An 18780-nucleotide genomic window follows, 5' to 3' on the forward strand; every position below is an offset into this window, starting at 1 on the left:
GGGTCCCAATACCCACCCCTGTGGCACACCACTTGTAACGGGTTTCTATTCTGATGTCTCCCCATTTACTCACGTTCTTGCCTATTGGTCAAACATGACTCAACCCAGATAATTTTTCCTCATATAACATATAGGAAAACAAAAATTTCATCCTTTACAACTCTTAATTTTTTTTTTTGCTCCATTATCAATATTTTATTAAACAAGAGCCAATGATGATACTCTTCGAGTCATTGGGTCTCTCCAGGCTAGAATACTGCTTTATACTAACGGTCCCCTTCAAGGCAAGCGAGATTCCCGAGTTGGTAAAAGTGGAGAGCTTTCACTGTCTGTATACACTCAAGCATCTGAACTACTGGGAAAGCTTGAAGTCCCTTCGATTGTGTTTTACAGAGCGTAAGCGAGACAGGCACACAGTAATTTACACCTGGAAAATACTGGAAGGGTCTCAAACCTGAACACAAATCACACTGTATCACAAGAGACTTGGCAGAGTGGAAAACATCTCCAATAAAACGCAGAGGCACAACGAGTACACTAAGAGAGAACTCCATCCGTGCGTAAGGGAAATTACCAAACAAACCTCTGGCTGTTTTCAAGAGGGAACTTGGCAAATTTCTCCAACAAGTTCTTAGCCAGCCTGGCTGTGGTTCATGCGGCCAGCAGTAACAGCTTGGTTGATCAGGACTTCATCCACCAGAAAGCATGGTCTGGGACCGGGCCGTGAAGTATCCATCATGTACATAATATGGATCAATTACTAAAAGATACACGTGCAACGTTAGGTAAAACTAGGGATACTTAAGGCATTAAATCCGTGTAGGCCATTTAACTCCGTTCTGTTTGATAAAAAAAAATGGGAGGGGATGGGAAGAATGGGGGGAGCTAAGGACAGGAATAAAAAGACAAGTAATTACCGAAATTGAAAACAAAAGGCAAAAGAAAATTCAATATTACGAAGAGTGAAAACAAAAGGCAAAAGAAAGAATTCTAAATTAGCAAGAGAACAAAAGGCAAAAGTAAAAATTCAAAGTTAGTGCAGAAAAACACCTTACAGTTAAAAAAAAAAAAATCTTATAGAGAATCTGCTTTAAAGGCCGGGTGCGGTTTGAAACAAGTGGGCAGACGATTACGTAGGTCAGGGAGCTGAGAGGTCGGAAATAAAGTGCCACACTGTCAAGATGTAAATTCACAAACCTACAAATCAGAAATGAATATTTTACGTCTTGTTTGTATTCCTGAAACACTATCTAGTTTTACTTCCCGATTTGTGTAGTTTTTGGAAAGGTGTTACTGTTCAAGACTTGGAGATGTTCGAAGTATTTAGTCCCTAAAATAGGGATTAAAGTAAACGGCATACACATCTATGTACCGTATATAATCTGTGAAGAGTGAGAGCTACGTTGTCCTTAAGGAATATTGTGCTTGATTCAACAACAGCGTTGAAATGATATCCATTCAGCATGTTACATTTTCACAGTTTGCGTAATCCGATCTATTTTCTTGTGCGATGTTACACATCCATTATTGCTCTGTCTACAAGTTAACTTGGTAATAACAATATTTTTTTTAAAAGTTCTGGATTCGATTCTCGAGCGAGCCAAGACTTCTGGGTAAGTTTCCGTACACATGTTTTCCCGGCTGCTGTGGATCGTATCACAGGGAAGCACCGGAAGTATCCAAACGGAAGTCATAGTCATACTGCTTGACTTTCTCCGGGGGTTGACAACCCGAAGACTAACTTCTTAAAAGATGTGGGTGGGTGTGAGTTAGACCTGATAGCTTGTGCTACCAGGTCGGTTGCCGTGTTCCTCCCTTAAGTCAATGTGACCTGACCTGACTAGGTTGGGTGCATTGGCTTAAGCCGGTAGGAGACTTGGACCTGCCTCGCATGGGCCAGTAGGCCTTCTGCAGTGTTCCATCGTTCTTATGTTCTTATTTTCTTCCTAAATTTTCATAGTATACTTCAGTCACCTTAAGTCAAGGGTGTTTTGAATTAAGCATTAATTCTCATTTCTTAACAATATGGAAAGCGTTGATAATTCTCAAGAAAGTGCCAACTAGATACTTGTCCGAGGCATCAAATGCGATAATAACTACACATCAACCAAAGGATAACGGAGACACCATTACAAGACACTTGTTCTACACACTTCTGGGATTTCAAGAAGCCTAATTTGCTAATAAAGGAGAATAAGAAACCAGGAGAACTGGAAACCAGACCTTGAACAAATTTCACATGCAAGTAATAGTTGTAAAACAATTTACTGCTGGTCTTTTATCCGTGATCAAGTTGACGCCTGAAAGAAGCTGATACAAAAACTCCTCACCCTCTAATAACGGAGAAAACTAAGGGTAGGTGGAGAGAGGGAAGGAAAGGGTGATAAGAGGAAGCGACTGAAAAAAAAGAAAAGGTGGAAAGAGGGAAGAAAGTATTTGGAGAACGAAAGACAGAATACAGGAAGAGGGGAGAAATGGTGGGGAGAAGGAAGACATCCAAGATTAGTCGATGACACCATGGCTTGGCAAGGTCACAAGCATTAGAAGTCTCGAGGTTCATTCAGTACAATAAGGTCATCTCAAAACCGCTCTATCGGTGCCAAGTATCCATTCGCATACTTAGTTCCTGGTTGTATATATGGAATGTCAACTCAACAACCTACATACCTTCTCAGATGCTTGCACGTTAAACCACATTTTTCCGTCTTGTATGCCCACAGAAGTTAGTATTCCAATTTAAGGATAATACTAAAACTGCAAATTGCTACAGGTATTTTTATTGATGTCGCTGTAAACATTTTTAATTATATTTGAAATATCTTATTTTTTTCATACTTCACTAATGAAATATTAATTATAAGGTTTGGAAAATGACTCAGCAATAAAAATTATAAAACTTGGCTTTCTTTTACTGCTACCACGTGTTTATAATCCATTATTATTAAATGTTTCCGAAAATTACTCAAGTCAAATATTACATTAAATTTGATTTTGATTCTCATCTCCGAGACCTATCCGAAAAAAAAATTGGTAGTAAAGTATAGAGTAAAAGTACGGCCTCACTTTCACTCATGCAAGAGGAGACACTCAATGCCCTAAGGTAGGCCAGTTCTGAGAACACGCAACTACACATTATTATTTATATTGAGAGCCAGTACTCACTCCAAGTTGAGTACATAATATTAATCATATATTTAGAAATCAAGACGTTACAATGAGGCATGAAAAATTAATGGCACAATGTTTAACAGTTATAAACGAGGAATCTTGAAAGTGCACAAATTTCTTGGACCTGGTTTAAAAAATTCTATATCAGCAATCACTGTGTTCCATTTAGTAGCTGTAATCTAAATGTGAAACGGAAGCCCATTAAATATTTTACACTCTGGCAAGATTATCTGTCTCTTCTCTGTCTCGTGAACCCATAAGATGGAAGGTAAATTATACAAACTTCGACTTACATTCAGTATGCACTTATCTACATTTTCACATTTTTTAATAATTCTCATTCCGTAATAATTCCTTTCAATTTTAGGAGGCCTGGGACGATGATTCCACCATCATTAGCTGATAAATAAGCAGAGTTGTCAATACTGTGAACCATGCTGAAGTAACACACTTGTGTATAGCACTTTCCATGATAATTTCTTGAGTCAGTTAATAAATATAATTACTTGAAACATTGGTATTTCTTTGTTTTACTCACACTCAATGTCTCAGTGCCGACACATGTAACTCCATTTCCGGAAATACTACAAATGATATTAAAATACAATGAAGAGGTATGAGAGACATATTTCAGACTGAGTCGATGATTACCTCGCCGATGGGAAATAACGAGTGATTACTATTCAAGTCAAGAGCTTTATAAAACTACACAGTGATACGTTGTTTCAATAAAAGCCTCTTCTGCAAGGTAGATTTTAAGTGAAGAAATATCTGAATGGCTGAACGTAGCAAGTGGAGTTCCTAGCGAATTCGTCCTCAGCTCAGTACATTTCATAACATAAAATGAGCTATAACTTCTTGAAACAGAAGTAACATAAACGGCCAATGTTATTTGACTGGCAGTCGGTTGCCCAAACGTAGAGATATTGAACGGCTTTACCAGATGTGTTGCGTTCCTTGTTTTCAATCTGCTTCTTTGTGGTTAAATATACGTATTTATAAGTTTGTGTAACCGTTTCAATATTAATATTACATTCATGGGAGGAGCGCTCAACCCATGAGGGTCACTCAGCGCATGGGGAAATTAAAGACACTCAGGTTCCAGTTAGAAAAAGGTTACATCCAATTCACTGGAAGAGCTCCTCGCCGGAATGAATGAACCTTTCCTTGAGGGATGAAGCGTCAAGTCTGCGAAACTGTTCGCTGCCCGGCAAATACACACTTTCTAAAAACTAACCACGGTACGGGTGGGGGTTTGAACCCATGGCGAGTGAGGATTAACACTCCAGGCCAATGTGTCATGAAGGCTGTTTTGAGGGGATTTGAGCCCGAGTTCCCCATAGCCACGCTGGCAGAAAATTCGTCTATAAAAACTTCCATTTGTAGTCACAGTAGGGGGTCCATGCTAACCTCCCTGTGGAGTATAAATATACCTAGTTGGATGAATCTTATTGTAGCCAGCTGGCACAGTGGCTTACGCAATGGCCTGGACTTTTTCGACTCACTCGCCACCCGCACTGTGGTTTGTTTGCAATCATGTTATTACGATTTCGTGGGACACACTTCCATCATAAAAAAAAAAAAACTTAAATTTTGAGTATAACACATAATTAGAAAAACTTCCTATCTGTGGCTGACTAGTAGTATTCAAATGTGCTTAAATAAGATAGCGTTGTTGTCGAGGTGAGACATAAATTTCATATGAAAAATATATGTAGAACGATGATATTGATTACTGTCGTATAGGCTGCCGGAGACATACGGTTAATGTGACCTTCCAGCCATGTGTTCATTGACGTTACTCAGATTCTTTCCTTTCGTCAATATTTTTACCGTTTCTCGCCCAGTCGTTAGTTCGTCTCACATTCTCCCCCTCCCTTTCACCGAATTTCAAGATTTCATATTTACTCTGCTTGAACTCCACCAGCCACTTGTTTGACCACCCCTATACCATGTCTAAATTTCCCTGGAGACCCTCATTGTCCTTTCCTGTTCCTATTCATTTTAATAGCGTCACATTATCTGCAAAGGATGCGATCCCATATGACAAGTAATTTACATATATCAGGAAACGTAGTGGTTTTAGTATTGATTCGTCCGCGCTTGCGTGTGCCTGTGTTATAACGTGTCCTTGCCCTCGCGCACTCGCTTTCTTGCATGCTTGGGATCTTGCTTTCACACACGCTTGAGTTCGTTCGTTCCTCTCTCTTTCTGACCCCAACGGAGGTCACATTGACTTTACTGGGTCATCCTAGATAAAATCTACATTATATAATACCGATAAGGGTTTATATTATTAGTATACAATGTCGACAAGTAGATGAGCAAGACACCTAGAGTCTACCTGGAGGTGTTCCGGGGGTCAACGCCCCCACGGCCAGGTCCACGACCAGGCCTGCTCAGGAAGATTGTACACTGATCGAAGCTATGGGGTCTAACACACACCAAGGGCCGAGTGACTCCCCACCTCAACCTTACTTCAAGGCAAAGAGACTATCACGTCGTATCTACATCTTCACTACTTCTGTTGTCGCCTCTGTAATTCGACCGAAGAAACCTGCCGAGCAGGCTTAACGTCTCTTCAATAAAGATACCAAACTGTGCCTTTATGGAAATTATAAAAACATTCCATGTATGTTAACCAATTTAATAAAAAGTCAAAACTTGCACTTAGGAATGGAACCTTATGGTGACGTTTCGGTCCTTCCTGGAACATTGTGTAGACAATGGTCAAGAACTGACCGAAACGTCGTCACAAGGTTCCTCTCCTAAATACGGGATGCTTGTCAATGTTACGTATTGATTGCTTAAATAAAACGTACACACTGAGGCTTTGATGGTGATACTGTGAGTGTACTGGTGATCTACCTATCTGGAGGGGATTCCGGGGGTCAACACCCCCGCTGCCCGGTCCACGACCAGGCCTCCCGGTGGATCAGGGCCTGATCAACCAGGCTGTTACTGATGGCCGCACGTAGTCCAACGTACGAACCACAGCCCGGGTGATCCGGCACCGACTAAGCATCTGCCCAGCTCCCTCTTGAAAGCAGCCAGGGCCCTATTGGTAATTACCCTTAAGCATGGTGGGAGGCTGTTGCACAGTCTTGGGCCCCGGACACTTATGGTGTCTTCTCTTAGTGTACCAATGGCGCCCCTACTTTTCATTGAGGATATTTTGCACCGTCTGTCCAGTCTTTTACTTTCGTAGGGAGTAATTTCTGTGTGAAGATTCGGGGCCATTTCTTCTAGGATTTTCCAAGTGTATATTATGATATATATCTCTCGCCTGCGTTCACGCGAGTACAAGTCAAGTGCTTCCAAGCGTTCCCAGCAGTTGAGATGTTTGATAGAACTTATATGTGCAGTAAAGGATCTCTGTACACTCTCTAGATCTGCAATTTCACCTGCTTTGAACGGAGATGTTAATGTACAGCAGTATTCCAGCCTAGAGAATAAGTGATTTGAAAAGGATCATCACTGGCTTGGCATCTCTCGTTTTAAACGTTCTCATTACCCATCCTATCATTTTCTTTGCACTTGTGATCGTGGCACTGTTGTGATCCTTGAACGTGAAATCCTCAGACATTACTACTCCCAGGTCCCTCACATTATTTTTCAGCTCTATTGTATAATCAAAGTTTGTAGTATACTCAGTTCTAGTTATTATCTCTTCCAGTTTTCCATAACGGGGTAGTTGGAATTTGTCGTCATTGAACATCATATTGTTTCCCGTTGCCCATTGGAAAATTTGGTTTATATCTTGGAGGTTAACCGTATCCTCAACAAATGACAATCTCAGGCAGATCCTAGTATCGTCTACAAAGGATGACACGGTGCTGGGGATTACATCTCTATGTCTGATATGAGGATGAGGAACAGTACGGAGCGAGTACTGTGCCTTGTGGAACAGAGCTTTTCACTGTCTGATATGAGGATGAGGAACAGTACGGAGCGAGTACTGTGCCTTGTGGAACAGAGCTTTTCACTATGGCAGCTTCCGATTTAATTCTGTTGACCACTACTCTGTGTTCGAGTGGTTAGAAAGTTGAAGATCCATCTCCCCACTTTGCCAGTTATTCTTTTAGTACGTATTTTGTGCGCTATTACGCCATGATCGCACTCGTCAAAGGCTTTTGCAAAGTCTGTGTATATTACATCTGCATTGTTTTTCTTCCAGTGCATCCAAGACCATATCATAGTGATCCAGTAGTTGCGAGAGGGAAGAGCGACCCATGTTGCCCTGGATTGTGCAGTTTTTGGGAATCCAAGTGGTATGCAATCGTGCTTCTTAGCATTCTTTCAAAAAATTTTATGATGTGGGACGTTAGAGCTATTGATCTATAGTTCTTAGCTAATGCTTTGCTGCCACCTTTATGGAGTGGGGCTATGTCCGTTGTTTTTAGTGACTGACATTTCACCCATATCTAAGCTCTTTCTCCATAGTATACTCATGGCACGCGAAAAGTTTCTTGTATACTGTAAGTGTGCTGGTGATGGTCATACTGTTAGTGTGCTGGTGGTGGTGATACTGTGAAGGAGTGTATTGGTGGTGATACATACTGACAGTGGCGATAATGTGAAGGGATGTAATGGTGGTGGTGGTGATAATGGCAAGGAATGTATCGGTGGTGGGTGCTAGCGTTTAAATCTTTGGCTCCCAGCCCAGCCTCTCACTTCCTCCCAGACGATGCACTCTCCGTTTAGTTGTGGTAGTCAAAAGTAGAATTATTGGTCATGGCTGGTGAATGTTTGCTAAGTGTAGGTACTGCACAATCAGCACAAAATATACTGTTACAGGACAACGTTACTGAATATTTAAAGATTAACGAAGGTATGCGTATCGAATACAAAGACAAATTTATTGTTAAGAAAAAGAATACTTAATGGGATTAGTAAGCCTCAGGGGTATCAGTTCAGAACAACCCAAAGAAGCCAAGCGGAGTGGCTTATTTCCATTAAATTACATTGAGTTCTTTTTTCCACGATATGACCCACATCAGCCAACTAACACCTTGACAACAGTAAAGGGCCCTTAGTTTAGGGAACTGAAGCTACACTTTACTTCCTTGGATCAACCATGAATACCTCCCGTTCCCAAGAATTGTATGATCTGGGTTCAATCTTAGCACAGTCGGAAATGGTGGGAATGTTTTCTTATATCTGTCGCCCCAGCTCACCTAGCAGTAAGTTAGAAGACTCCTGTGGGTCGCATCCTGAGAAGAATCAAAGGACTTCAACGGAAAATAAGTCATAAGTAACTTAACGGGTTATCTTGGGTTAATAAACCTATTGAAATCTTGTATCCCTACAAGTTAGCACTTCCCACATGTAATAATTACTAGGTAACAGGGGCATTAAGTAATATCTTAATTTCTACAAGTACTTGTACAAGGTATACAGACCATAGTTGACATCAATGACATACTACTATATAGAAAACCGTTCGTTATGCTGAGCATTTCGGGCAAATTAGGTCAGTTTTGTCCCAGGATGCGACCCACACCAGTCCACTAACACCCAGGTACCCATTTTATACTGATGGGTGAACAGGGACAACAGGTGTTTTATGGAAACACGTCCCTAATGTTTTCCAGCCGTACCGGAGATTCGAGCTCAGTGCGTGAGCTGAGTGCGTTAGCAATCGAGCTACGGGACACCCAGTATTTGGAGACTTGCCCATACCTAGCCACGAAGGTCGATGACTCTAGGAATCACCCCACAGAAAATACCAGAGTTCCTGTCTTGAAATTAACGGTCGGAGCATCAAGCCTCCGTCACTCCTCGAGCGGAGACTTATCGGGAATTAAGCACAGTACCTACTATCATTTTTTCTGGTATTTGACAAGTACAGTAGAGGTAACATTCAGCTCTTGAATTATTAAAGGAAAACGCTAAACCGGTATGGGTCACAGCGCCTGGCGATGAGTCAATCATGTTCGATCCAAGGAGGAGGGCAGGTTCAATTCCCTGAATCAAGAGCCCCCTCGCCGGCATATAGGAACCTCTCTTGAGGGATCTTTATTTTAGTAATGAGAAAGCGTTAAACCCATACGTCGTACAGCGCCAAGGGAGAATGTAAGGTAATCAGGTAGGAAGCAATGGAGGATAGTTACAGTTCCTTGAATGAAGACTCCTTCACGGGCATCGAGGTATCCCCCTTCCCCTCCCTTAAGGCGCGCTCGCTCTCTCAATACTCTACATTTTTAACATTCCAGGGAGCACTATTTTACTTCGCCCCGTCAACCCCGGAAGTAAGCTCCATTCGGGTTAAATTTACAATTTTTTTTAACTATTTGAAATTTCTGCAAATTTCGTGTAAAGAACCGACATACTGGCACACAGTGGTAATAAATTATTCGGATTTAATCAAGGATAACCCATTAAAGTCATAGTAACAGAGTTGTGTTTACATTGAGCTCATGTAGCAGGTATCTTAGTCAACTTGTGTGTGCTGATAGCGCAGAATTGTGTTATTCAGCAGTCGAATGTTACCGTACATGAATTACATTTAGAAACTTCCCTAGGTGCCAGATCAACCAGGCTGTGACGGATATGTGGGTCAACGAGTCACCAGCAGCAACAGCCTGGTTGACCAGGAAAGCACCAAACGAGCCTGGCCCATGACCGGGCTCAGGGAGTAGGAAAACTCTCGGAATTCATCGAAAGTAAAGATAAAAGAATGGAAAAAATAAAATATTGGTTATTAATGATACACAAACGTTTAGAAGTTTCATTGCTCAGTGGTAAATTTTTATACAACAGAAAAAAATACAATGGTTTTGAGGACATGTTATGTGCACAAAAAGTATATTATTTACATTTAAGCTAAGATTAAGTCCAACAATGTGACTTTCTCATTCTTTCGACTCAACCGGAAAAGATCCGGTTCAAAACTAGCGAGTGGTGAGATGTATACCTTGAGTATACATCAATGTCCCCGCGGCCTGGTCCATGACCCGGTCTCTATACATCTGTTGCCCTTTTGCAATTAGCACTGAGTCTGGAACTTGCCTATGGGACCAAACGCAAGTAAGCCACTTGGCATTCTTTGGTTATCCTACATTATTAACCTTCTGGTTTTAATAATCCGAATCGTTTTATAGTTTTGGCAATGGGAATATCAAACTAAGGACGCAAAACCTACAGTGTCGAGACCTCCCTAGCTACGTCTGCCCAACGACTATACGACGTTGAGCACACTGCTACTCTTCTGATCAGCGAAGTTATGTAGCCTAAAATTTGGTTGGTACCTGGGAATACCAATTGCTGCTAGCACATACTTTCAAGGACCCCACTGGAAATAAGTCACATTAGCTTGATCGGGTTATTTATGGTTAAATTCTGCGTAATTTACTAAAATAAAAACATTGTAAAAGCTTAAAGTTAGGTCCTAAGCCTAAATATAACTTATTGATCCATTTATTGGCTTAGTCAACGGTGCTTGACATTACTAGGCAAGGGATGCATGAATTACGTACATGCATATTTCATGTTGTTCGTTGCTGTGTACTTCCTTGACGACCAAGATTCCATTTTACAATTTAATGACCCTTTTTTTTAAAGAAATAACATATATCTGCTAAAGATTTGAAACATTTTCCAAATATTGTTGGATAGCATTACTCTTATTAGCTAACTTTAAAGATGTAATGTATGGTTGGGTGTTTGGTGTAAAGACTATCGACTACCAGAATCATTGCCTAAATTTGGCCAAAGCTACTTTTAATCAATAAAACGGGGTTTCTTCGAAATATTTGTTTGTCTACTTTTACACAGTGCTGTTTAAAATTTATACAAGCTGGATTATAAGTTTATTTGGGTATAAGTTTACACAATTTTTGAACGATTACAACTCTCTTACATAGTAACGTGCGTAAATTACCTAGGATAAACCTAAACAAGTCTGACTTATTTCCACTGGTGGTATTATTATTATTATTATTATTATTATTATTATCAAAAAGAAACGCTAAATCCACTGGTGGTAAATTATTTGGATTTAACCTGGGAATTAAAGATAAATATCATATATAGGTAATTATGAAAATCTGGTACTTATGTGTTTGAAGATTTCTGACATGTCTAATATTAGGTTGGTTTTGTCATGGGCATTGTTCAGTGGACATAGTTTTATGGAAACAAACACATATGCAGTTTAATGTGATCCTTTATTGACAACGTTTCGCCCACACAGTGGGCTTTTTCAAGTCACAAACAGATCTACCTGGGGTGGAAGGTAAAGGATCACATTAAACTGCATGTGTGTTTATGTTTCCATTGTGTCGGTATTTTATACAAATTATTTTCATTGGACATTGTTTTATGTTGTACAGATTCATGAAACGTAAAATGATCTAGTAAATTTATGTAAGCACAATCATCATACATAGTAACGTGTAAATTACCTAGGATAACAAAAAAAAAAGTCAGTGACTTATTTCCATTCGGGGGCTAACGAAACTCAACCTTAAATAACCTAACCTAACTCAACCTTACTCAGCCAGCGGTAGGTATGGGGCTGGCGTGTCTTTGTTTACGTTCACTATTATTGGCCAGAAGTGTCAATACTAACCGTTGATTGGCCCTGACGTGCTGCCAGTCAGTAAGTTTATTTTGGCACGGGTACATATAAGTACAATTATCAAAGTGTAAATTACCCAGGGTAACCCAAAATATAATTTTATTTAGGCACAGGTACACATAAGTACATTATTATTACTATAATAAAAAAGGAGCGCTAAACCACAAAGGCTATACAGCGACACATAAGTATCATAGTGTAAATTACCCAGAATAAACCAAAAAATGTACAAGTGACATTTTTCTCTCAAAAAAAAAATTGCATAAGAAATAATTTGTACCGGGGGATAGACAGCATTTTAATAAAGAACATAATACGTCATTTCTTAATTAAAAGAACCTGCTCTGTATATTAGGCCAATTATTTTCATTGAGAAAGCTATTATACGTGTTGACCTGATTCCAAATTTTTTGATGCTATTTTCAATATAATCTATCTTGAAGGCATTGTATAATTATTCATTGAGAAGTGCTAAACCCGCATTCATGGAGAAGCGCTAAACCCGCAAAGGTCATAGAGTGCTTGGAGGAAAAGATAATCAAGTTTGGAGTGAATAGCCTCAGTTCCTCGGATCAAAAGCCCTTCACCAGGGTGGCTGGAGAGAATACATCCTTGAACTGACCTTGAACTTGTCATAGGCTGTGTTCAGTTCAAGGCGGTGAACAAATGGGTTAAGCAGCTGAGATGTCTCTTCAATAAGCGGGGCTCGCTGCTCCCCGCCCTCCTCACTCATGTTACACATCGAGTTGATCTCAATATTAAAAAAAATCCCACGAGAGATGAATCTTCTCCACTACTCTCACTCTAGACACTTGCTGCTACCATGAATTTCGATCAGTCGTCAACTGCTTCCATTTGGCAACTATTCTGCTGAAAGTCTCTCGTATTCTCTCAGTTATAAACTGGTGAATATCAAGCGTTTTAAATAAACAGTTAGAATCGAGGGAGGAACCAGGGAGATAACACAACCTCCCACTTGCAACACTCATTGACAACTGACTCTTAGTTCACGTTATGCTGCTGCTGCTGCTGCAGCTCTTCGCGCTGTTCCTGTGCGCACCCGCACCCACCACCTGTCATGGCTACACTACGTAGTCTTATCTCTTTTAAAGGCAAATGCAACTGGCTTAAGTTAGATGTATTAGGTTATTAGGCCGGTTAGTTTGTTTTCTTTAAAGGTAATCGACTGTACGTAGGTCATTAACGCTGCAGTTCACTTGTATACTAAGAATACTATAACATCTACAACAGGTGTTAATCTCTCAGTGTACACTATATACACCCAGATATAGACATATATAGGGGGATATATCAAGTATGTCAGTTAAATAAGACAAATTTATTCTCTAGTGATAATAGCTCAAATCTTTATAATCACGTAACTCTGATGTAGACATATGATTTTAGAGAATAAATAAACATTTTAATTCATTATACCCCGTTACATTATAGAGATTGACTGCCAGTTGTTTTATTTTAATTCATCAAAAGATTAGAACCAAATTTCCCCTCCAGATAAAAGAATCCGACCCTACATACAATTAAGAACAGTTTCAAGTCTTATTATTTACAGGGTTGGATCCTCTTAACATCCTCACTGATGTAAACAAATCTGGCTCAAGGACTACTGGCTATGTACGTATATATTTTTATTCGAAAATTTGGAACAACCAAAGTTTTTAACCTAGATGTATTCTACCTCAAACTACAGCCAAAATTCATAACCCGAGTCTACGTCTTCGTGGTGTGTAGAACAAGTTTTATTCAAGTTAAATATATGATTGCACAAGTTTTTTTTTTTTTTAACTTTCTTTAAAATATAGATTAAGCACATGATTATTTTAGTCATACATTTGTGATAAATGATGAAAACTTAATCGAGGATAACCCAGTATAGGCATATAGTTTGCTTTATTTCCATTAGTGACTTGTATAGTCTAACTAAACTTAAGTTTCTATTAATACCTGTAAGTCACTTCGACTTTTTTTGGGTTATCCTAGGTAATTTACACAGGTACTTATGTGTACCTGTGCCTAAGTAAACTTAATACTATTTGTTAGATCCTTAAAAAATATATCTATGTGGATATTAAAATTAGTCAAAAGTTTTGCCTAAAATGCTGACCATTCTATGGTACTCAAGTTATTGTATGTTTTATGCAATGGTTTGGTGATATTAGGTTAAATTATGTATAATGTAAATAAGCTTCTTTAGGTACAAGTACACATAAGGACAATGATCACACATACCAACATGTTAATTACCTAGGGTCCTTCATGTATTATATATGATCGTTGTAAGTTTAAATGGTAGTAGTGGAAGCCTGCTCCTCTGAGGATTTTGGATATTTATAGTATGAAATGTACAATGTTGATTTTACACTTGAACTGAGCCCTGTGGCCTGGTGGCAAAAGTTCTTGCTTCACACGGTCAGGGTCCGGGTTTGATTCCTGGTGAAGGGGTGGAAACATTGGACGTGTTTCCTTACACCGATTGTCTACGTTCACCCATCAGTAAAATGGGTACTTGGGTGTTAGTCGACTGGTGTGAGTTGCATCCTGGGACAAAACTGGCCTAATTTGTCCGAAATGCTCTGATAATAAGCGACTTTCTATATAGTAGTACATGCATGTCATTGATGTCAGCTAGGCCTGTATACCATGTATATGTACTTGTAGTAAATAAAGATATAACAACACCCACCTAACCCATTGTATGAAACCACACTGACTCCACATACTACATTATTACATTTTTTGCTGCTTTATGAACCATACAGGTTTAGCACTTGTTTTTAAATATAATGGTAATAAAACTGTAATAATTAAATTTTAACACTGTATTATCTCCTTAAGTTCACATATATTCATTCCTTAGTATAAACCTTGGTGATTGATACTGATATTAGAAAACATTATGTCCTAGTGTTTACCTGTTTCTTTTTAATACTCACAATTTCTGTGGCCTGGTGGCTAAAGCTCCCGCTTCACACACGGAGGGCCCGGGTTTGATTCCCGGCGGGTGGAAACATTCCGACACGTTTCCTTACACCTGTTGTCCTGTTCACCTAGCAGCAAATAGGTACCTGGGTGTTAGTCGACTGGTGTGGGTCGCATCCTGGGGGACAAGATTAAGGACCCCAATGGAAATAAGTTAGACAGTCCTCGATGACGCACTGACTTTCTTGGGTTATCCTGGGTGGCTAACCCTCCGGGGTTAAAAATCCGAACGAAATCTTATCTTATCTTACAATAATGATAATATATTTACCCTTATCAGAATAAAGATATGATAGTCACTTAATAGTGCTATACAAAGAAATTTTTAGTTAAATCAGTCTGTAGCTATGCTCAGCATTAGGCAGTGTCACTGACTCTTTAAATTTCCAACGTTAGCAAATTACCCACACCACACGATCACCGACTTGTAAAATGTTACCAAATATAACCATAAGTTATCAAATAACCTATTTATTGCTTGCATTAGGTTATGTTAGGTTACTGATTGGCAATAGTTTTGCTAAATTTATACACAGGAGAAAATATTAGACACATCTGACTGATTGAAGACATGGGAAAGTTGCTAGGATCACTTGCATTTCTCTGTTACTGTAGCTAGTAAGTTTATTATGGCACAGGTACACATAAGTACAATTATCATACATAGTGTAAACTACTTACGCACAGTTGTAGATCTGTTAAATATACAAAGCTTTAAGGGAGTTAGTTACATCAATACTTGCAGATGGCTCTTGATCCAAGGAATTGGAGCTACCCTCCCCTTTCTGAAATCAGACTTGATTACCCCCATGATCCAAACTGTATGACCATTTTGATAGGTGGGAAGTCCTGTGCCTGTGCTCTGAAAAAAGGATGAAGTTGTAGTTCAAAAAGTCATTGAACAGTGATGTCTGCATGCTTCTGGCAAGACAGCAATTGAAGGAATGACACTGAATCTAATTTCTCATTTTGGGTCACCCTAACTTGGTGGGAGATGCTTGATGTGTTAAAAATATGTACAGTGATACCTCTCATATCCGAACTATATGGGCCGAGACTGGTTCGGAAACATGGAGTTTCTGGATATGTGAGGGGGAAAAAATGCACATCTGTACCATCATATCGTCATCCATACCCCATCATATTGCCATTGGCGACTGCGTTGTAGGTTTAAAAAACGAGTTCAACATCGTCTGACAGTAAGACCAGACACTCTGGGCTCGAATAACAGCCTCCTGGATTTCATGGACCACAGGACCATAGCTTTTCAAATGGGCTGTGGACAGTGGATGCTCCAAATACTCCAAAAGTGCTTTGACATCTGTTGCTGAACTTTTTGGTCTTGGAGGCATTGGGTTGTCGTTGTCACTTTTGGAATGTTCCGGGTGCAACACTAATTCTTCAATCTCTGCATCCGTCAGAGATTGCACACACCAGGGTCGTCTTCGTAACACTAGCCAATCCTGCACGTCGTCTTCTATGTTTTTTTTCCCCAGCCTTGGACCAACCTGTATCCACGGGCAACAATATTTCCCTCTTTTTTTTTTTTTTTTTAAGTAAGCACATTCTTCCCCTCTTTGGTGCCATACACAAAACACAGCTGTAATAATGCTAAAAGAAGGAGTGGAACCGCCACAAACTTGCTTCCGACTGCACCGCCATTATGCGCACCTGTTCGGTTAGGAGACAATAGCGGGACTGAGAACAGTGGGTGTCGAGGGTGGTGAAGAGCATGGCTCCTACTGGCCAACAGGTACACTAAAGTGCACACCAAATTTGATTCAGCCTTCTATCCGAATGGCTGTTCAGATGTCTTGGTAATAATTTTAGAATTTTTCCCTTTCCCAGGGCCGGTTCGGACATTGGTGAGGTTCAGATAATGGCAGGCCAGATATGCAAGGTATCACTCTATATACTGTACATGTGTATATATTTTCAGGACTAAACTGAAGTACAAACCCATACTTTACTCTTCTGCAGTGCTATTTTCATTATTTAAGGACACAGGATACATTAATTTGTTCCCCTATGGCACTACTGTACTGTAGTGAGTACTCTTGCAAAACAAAACAAAAAATTATATAATAAAATTATTCTTGGCAGATGAGACGTTGTACAGCAGAAATGAATATGAACCACCACAGCCAAAATCGGTTGGTGAATGAATCAGTTTCTTAATGTTTTGTCTGTGGAAATGTGTACATGTTTTCTGCATCTGCAAGTTAGGCTCAGAGCCTAACTTAAGCCTCCTAGCTCCAATCTAACATTAGCTATTTGTAATGTAGCATCTCATTTTAGTAGTCATTATTGAGGTTTTAATGCATTCGCTGTTTCCTACAAAGGGAGGGTGACCCAGCATAGGAAACACATTCACCTTCAGTTGTAGTACATCTGGATTATAGCTGAAAGTACCCAAGTTAAACCTTGGGTCAGGAGAAACATATGGGAGTTAGTCATCTGTTGAGGTTGCATCGTTGGGGAGGACTTAAAAAAAAAAAGACCCTAATGATACTCACCCATTCTGTTCTTGGCTTCTTGGGTTGTCCTGAGTTAGTAACCCTTGGAGTTATCTTTCTAGAAGTGCACAGGCATCACAATACTTGTTATATAAAAAATACATGACTATAAGGTGTCTTCAAATAGTAGGCAAATGAGGTGGATAATGTGACTGGCTAGGCCTGCCTAAGGATAATATGCAGTGTATTTCAAGTGGTATTCAATCAGTATTATTTCTTAATTTTTTTTATTTTCATTTCCTCTTTGTATACTGGTCAACAGATGAGGCCAATATTTTTATCCTTTATCTGTGTGCCTTTTTTTTTGGGTTGACCCTGGTATATGGATAACTGTTGGTCATTCTGTCAAGCAACCACCATACTTGGAGCTTCACTTGACTTCTAAGAGGCAGCGAATCCATCCTGTGTTCCTGCTTATCATCATGCTTTTTGCTTCATATATCTTTTAGAGGCTTGTTCTACATCATCAGCCTTCCCAGAGCACATATGCCACAGTAGACAAGTGAATTTAGATGTATAGATGAAAACTCAAACTTAAAGTTTAGTTTAATATGTTTATTATGCACCCCATACCCATCCTGTGGGCGGTAGTCAAAAGATTACAGAGGTACATAATTGGTCCAGGGACTGGACTCCAAAGTTTTGATAGCTGAGCAAGTTACAATGGTAATGAACTAGATCTGGTCATAATCATGACCAAGTTACAAAGGTAATGAGCTCCAGGTAGAGCTGGTCACACTCATGAATAATTGCAAAGGTAATGAATCATAAACACATTAATCATGAGAATTTACAAAGGTAATGAGCTCCAGGTAGAGCTGGTCAAAATCATGACAAGTTTCAAAGGTAATGAATGATAAACACGTTATCACATGATTACAATCATAGACAAATTACAGAGTAATGAGCAGTTAACAAACATAGCAGGGAATTCATCCATTGCCCCAACAACAGATGTTGCTAGGTGCCTGTCTCTCCTCGGTAGACAGCCATTGCAAACAGCAGCAAGTTGCCCCGGGATCTGCTGCTTGCACGAGCACCATCGACCCTCCCCAAGAGGTCCAAGAAGCCAGTGACTCCGTTAGCAGCCCGATGCAGAGCTCCCCTAGGGACATGTCAGCGTCCTGGTGGACGCCAAGTTGATTGAAGATCCCAGGCCCTCGTGTGCACGGATGTTGAAGCTTAAGGAACTGAGTACACACTGCCTGTGGCACACCTGGCAGCTGCCTTGCGGCCGAACTCCACGATGCTGTCCCTGTAGTGGAAGTTCCTGTGAGCCCGGCACTCCCTGCAGTGCCATCGCTGACATCGTGGGTTAGGGGAGAAGCACCCTCTACAGATGGGGTGGCGCTGGGAGTTGGGTGGGTGAGGCGGGGGACTCGGGCAGGGGTGAGGCGTTATGAGAGGGTCACTGTTTACTACACACGCCCTCCCCCTCCCCCCCAGCGGAGAGGGGGGGAGGCGCTGACTGGTCCTGACTCGACAACACCAAATCCTCTGAAACTGCACAACACT

General features: G+C 40.2%; 2 protein-coding genes and 1 long non-coding RNA gene across 10 annotated transcripts in view; 2 read left to right on the plus strand and 1 right to left on the minus strand.

Annotated features, from left to right (window-relative positions):
• Positions 1 to 12830, minus strand: part of LPCAT (lysophosphatidylcholine acyltransferase) — a 165999-nt gene extending 153169 nt beyond the window's left edge. Inside the window, exon 1 of one of the 2 annotated variants that reach the window (XM_053793771.2) lies at positions 12372 to 12830. In XM_053793771.2, coding sequence (XP_053649746.2) covers positions 12372 to 12491 — 120 coding nt within the window. In that variant the 5' untranslated portion in view covers positions 12492 to 12830. The remainder of the gene's footprint in view (positions 1 to 12371) is intronic. The other variant, XM_070098902.1, reaches the window with a different exon arrangement.
• Positions 1 to 18780, plus strand: part of LOC138854638 (uncharacterized) — a 111905-nt gene that overhangs the window by 57718 nt on the left and 35407 nt on the right. The gene's annotated exons all lie outside the window — the stretch shown is intronic.
• Positions 13281 to 18780, plus strand: part of sav (scaffold protein salvador) — a 28567-nt gene continuing 23067 nt past the window's right edge. For 4 of the 7 annotated variants that reach the window (XM_053793769.2, XM_070098901.1, XM_070098900.1 and 1 more), the window contains exon 1: positions 13281 to 13384. The gene's annotated coding sequence lies outside the window, so the exon portion shown is untranslated. Of the gene's footprint in view, positions 13494 to 16597; positions 16650 to 18780 lie in introns of all 7 variants that reach the window. The other 3 variants (XM_053793764.2, XM_053793767.2, XM_053793766.2) reach the window with 3 other exon arrangements.

The sequence above is a fragment of the Cherax quadricarinatus genome, chromosome 65 (assembly GCF_038502225.1).
Source record: "Cherax quadricarinatus isolate ZL_2023a chromosome 65, ASM3850222v1, whole genome shotgun sequence".
In the NCBI taxonomy this organism is placed as follows: domain Eukaryota; kingdom Metazoa; phylum Arthropoda; class Malacostraca; order Decapoda; family Parastacidae; genus Cherax; species Cherax quadricarinatus.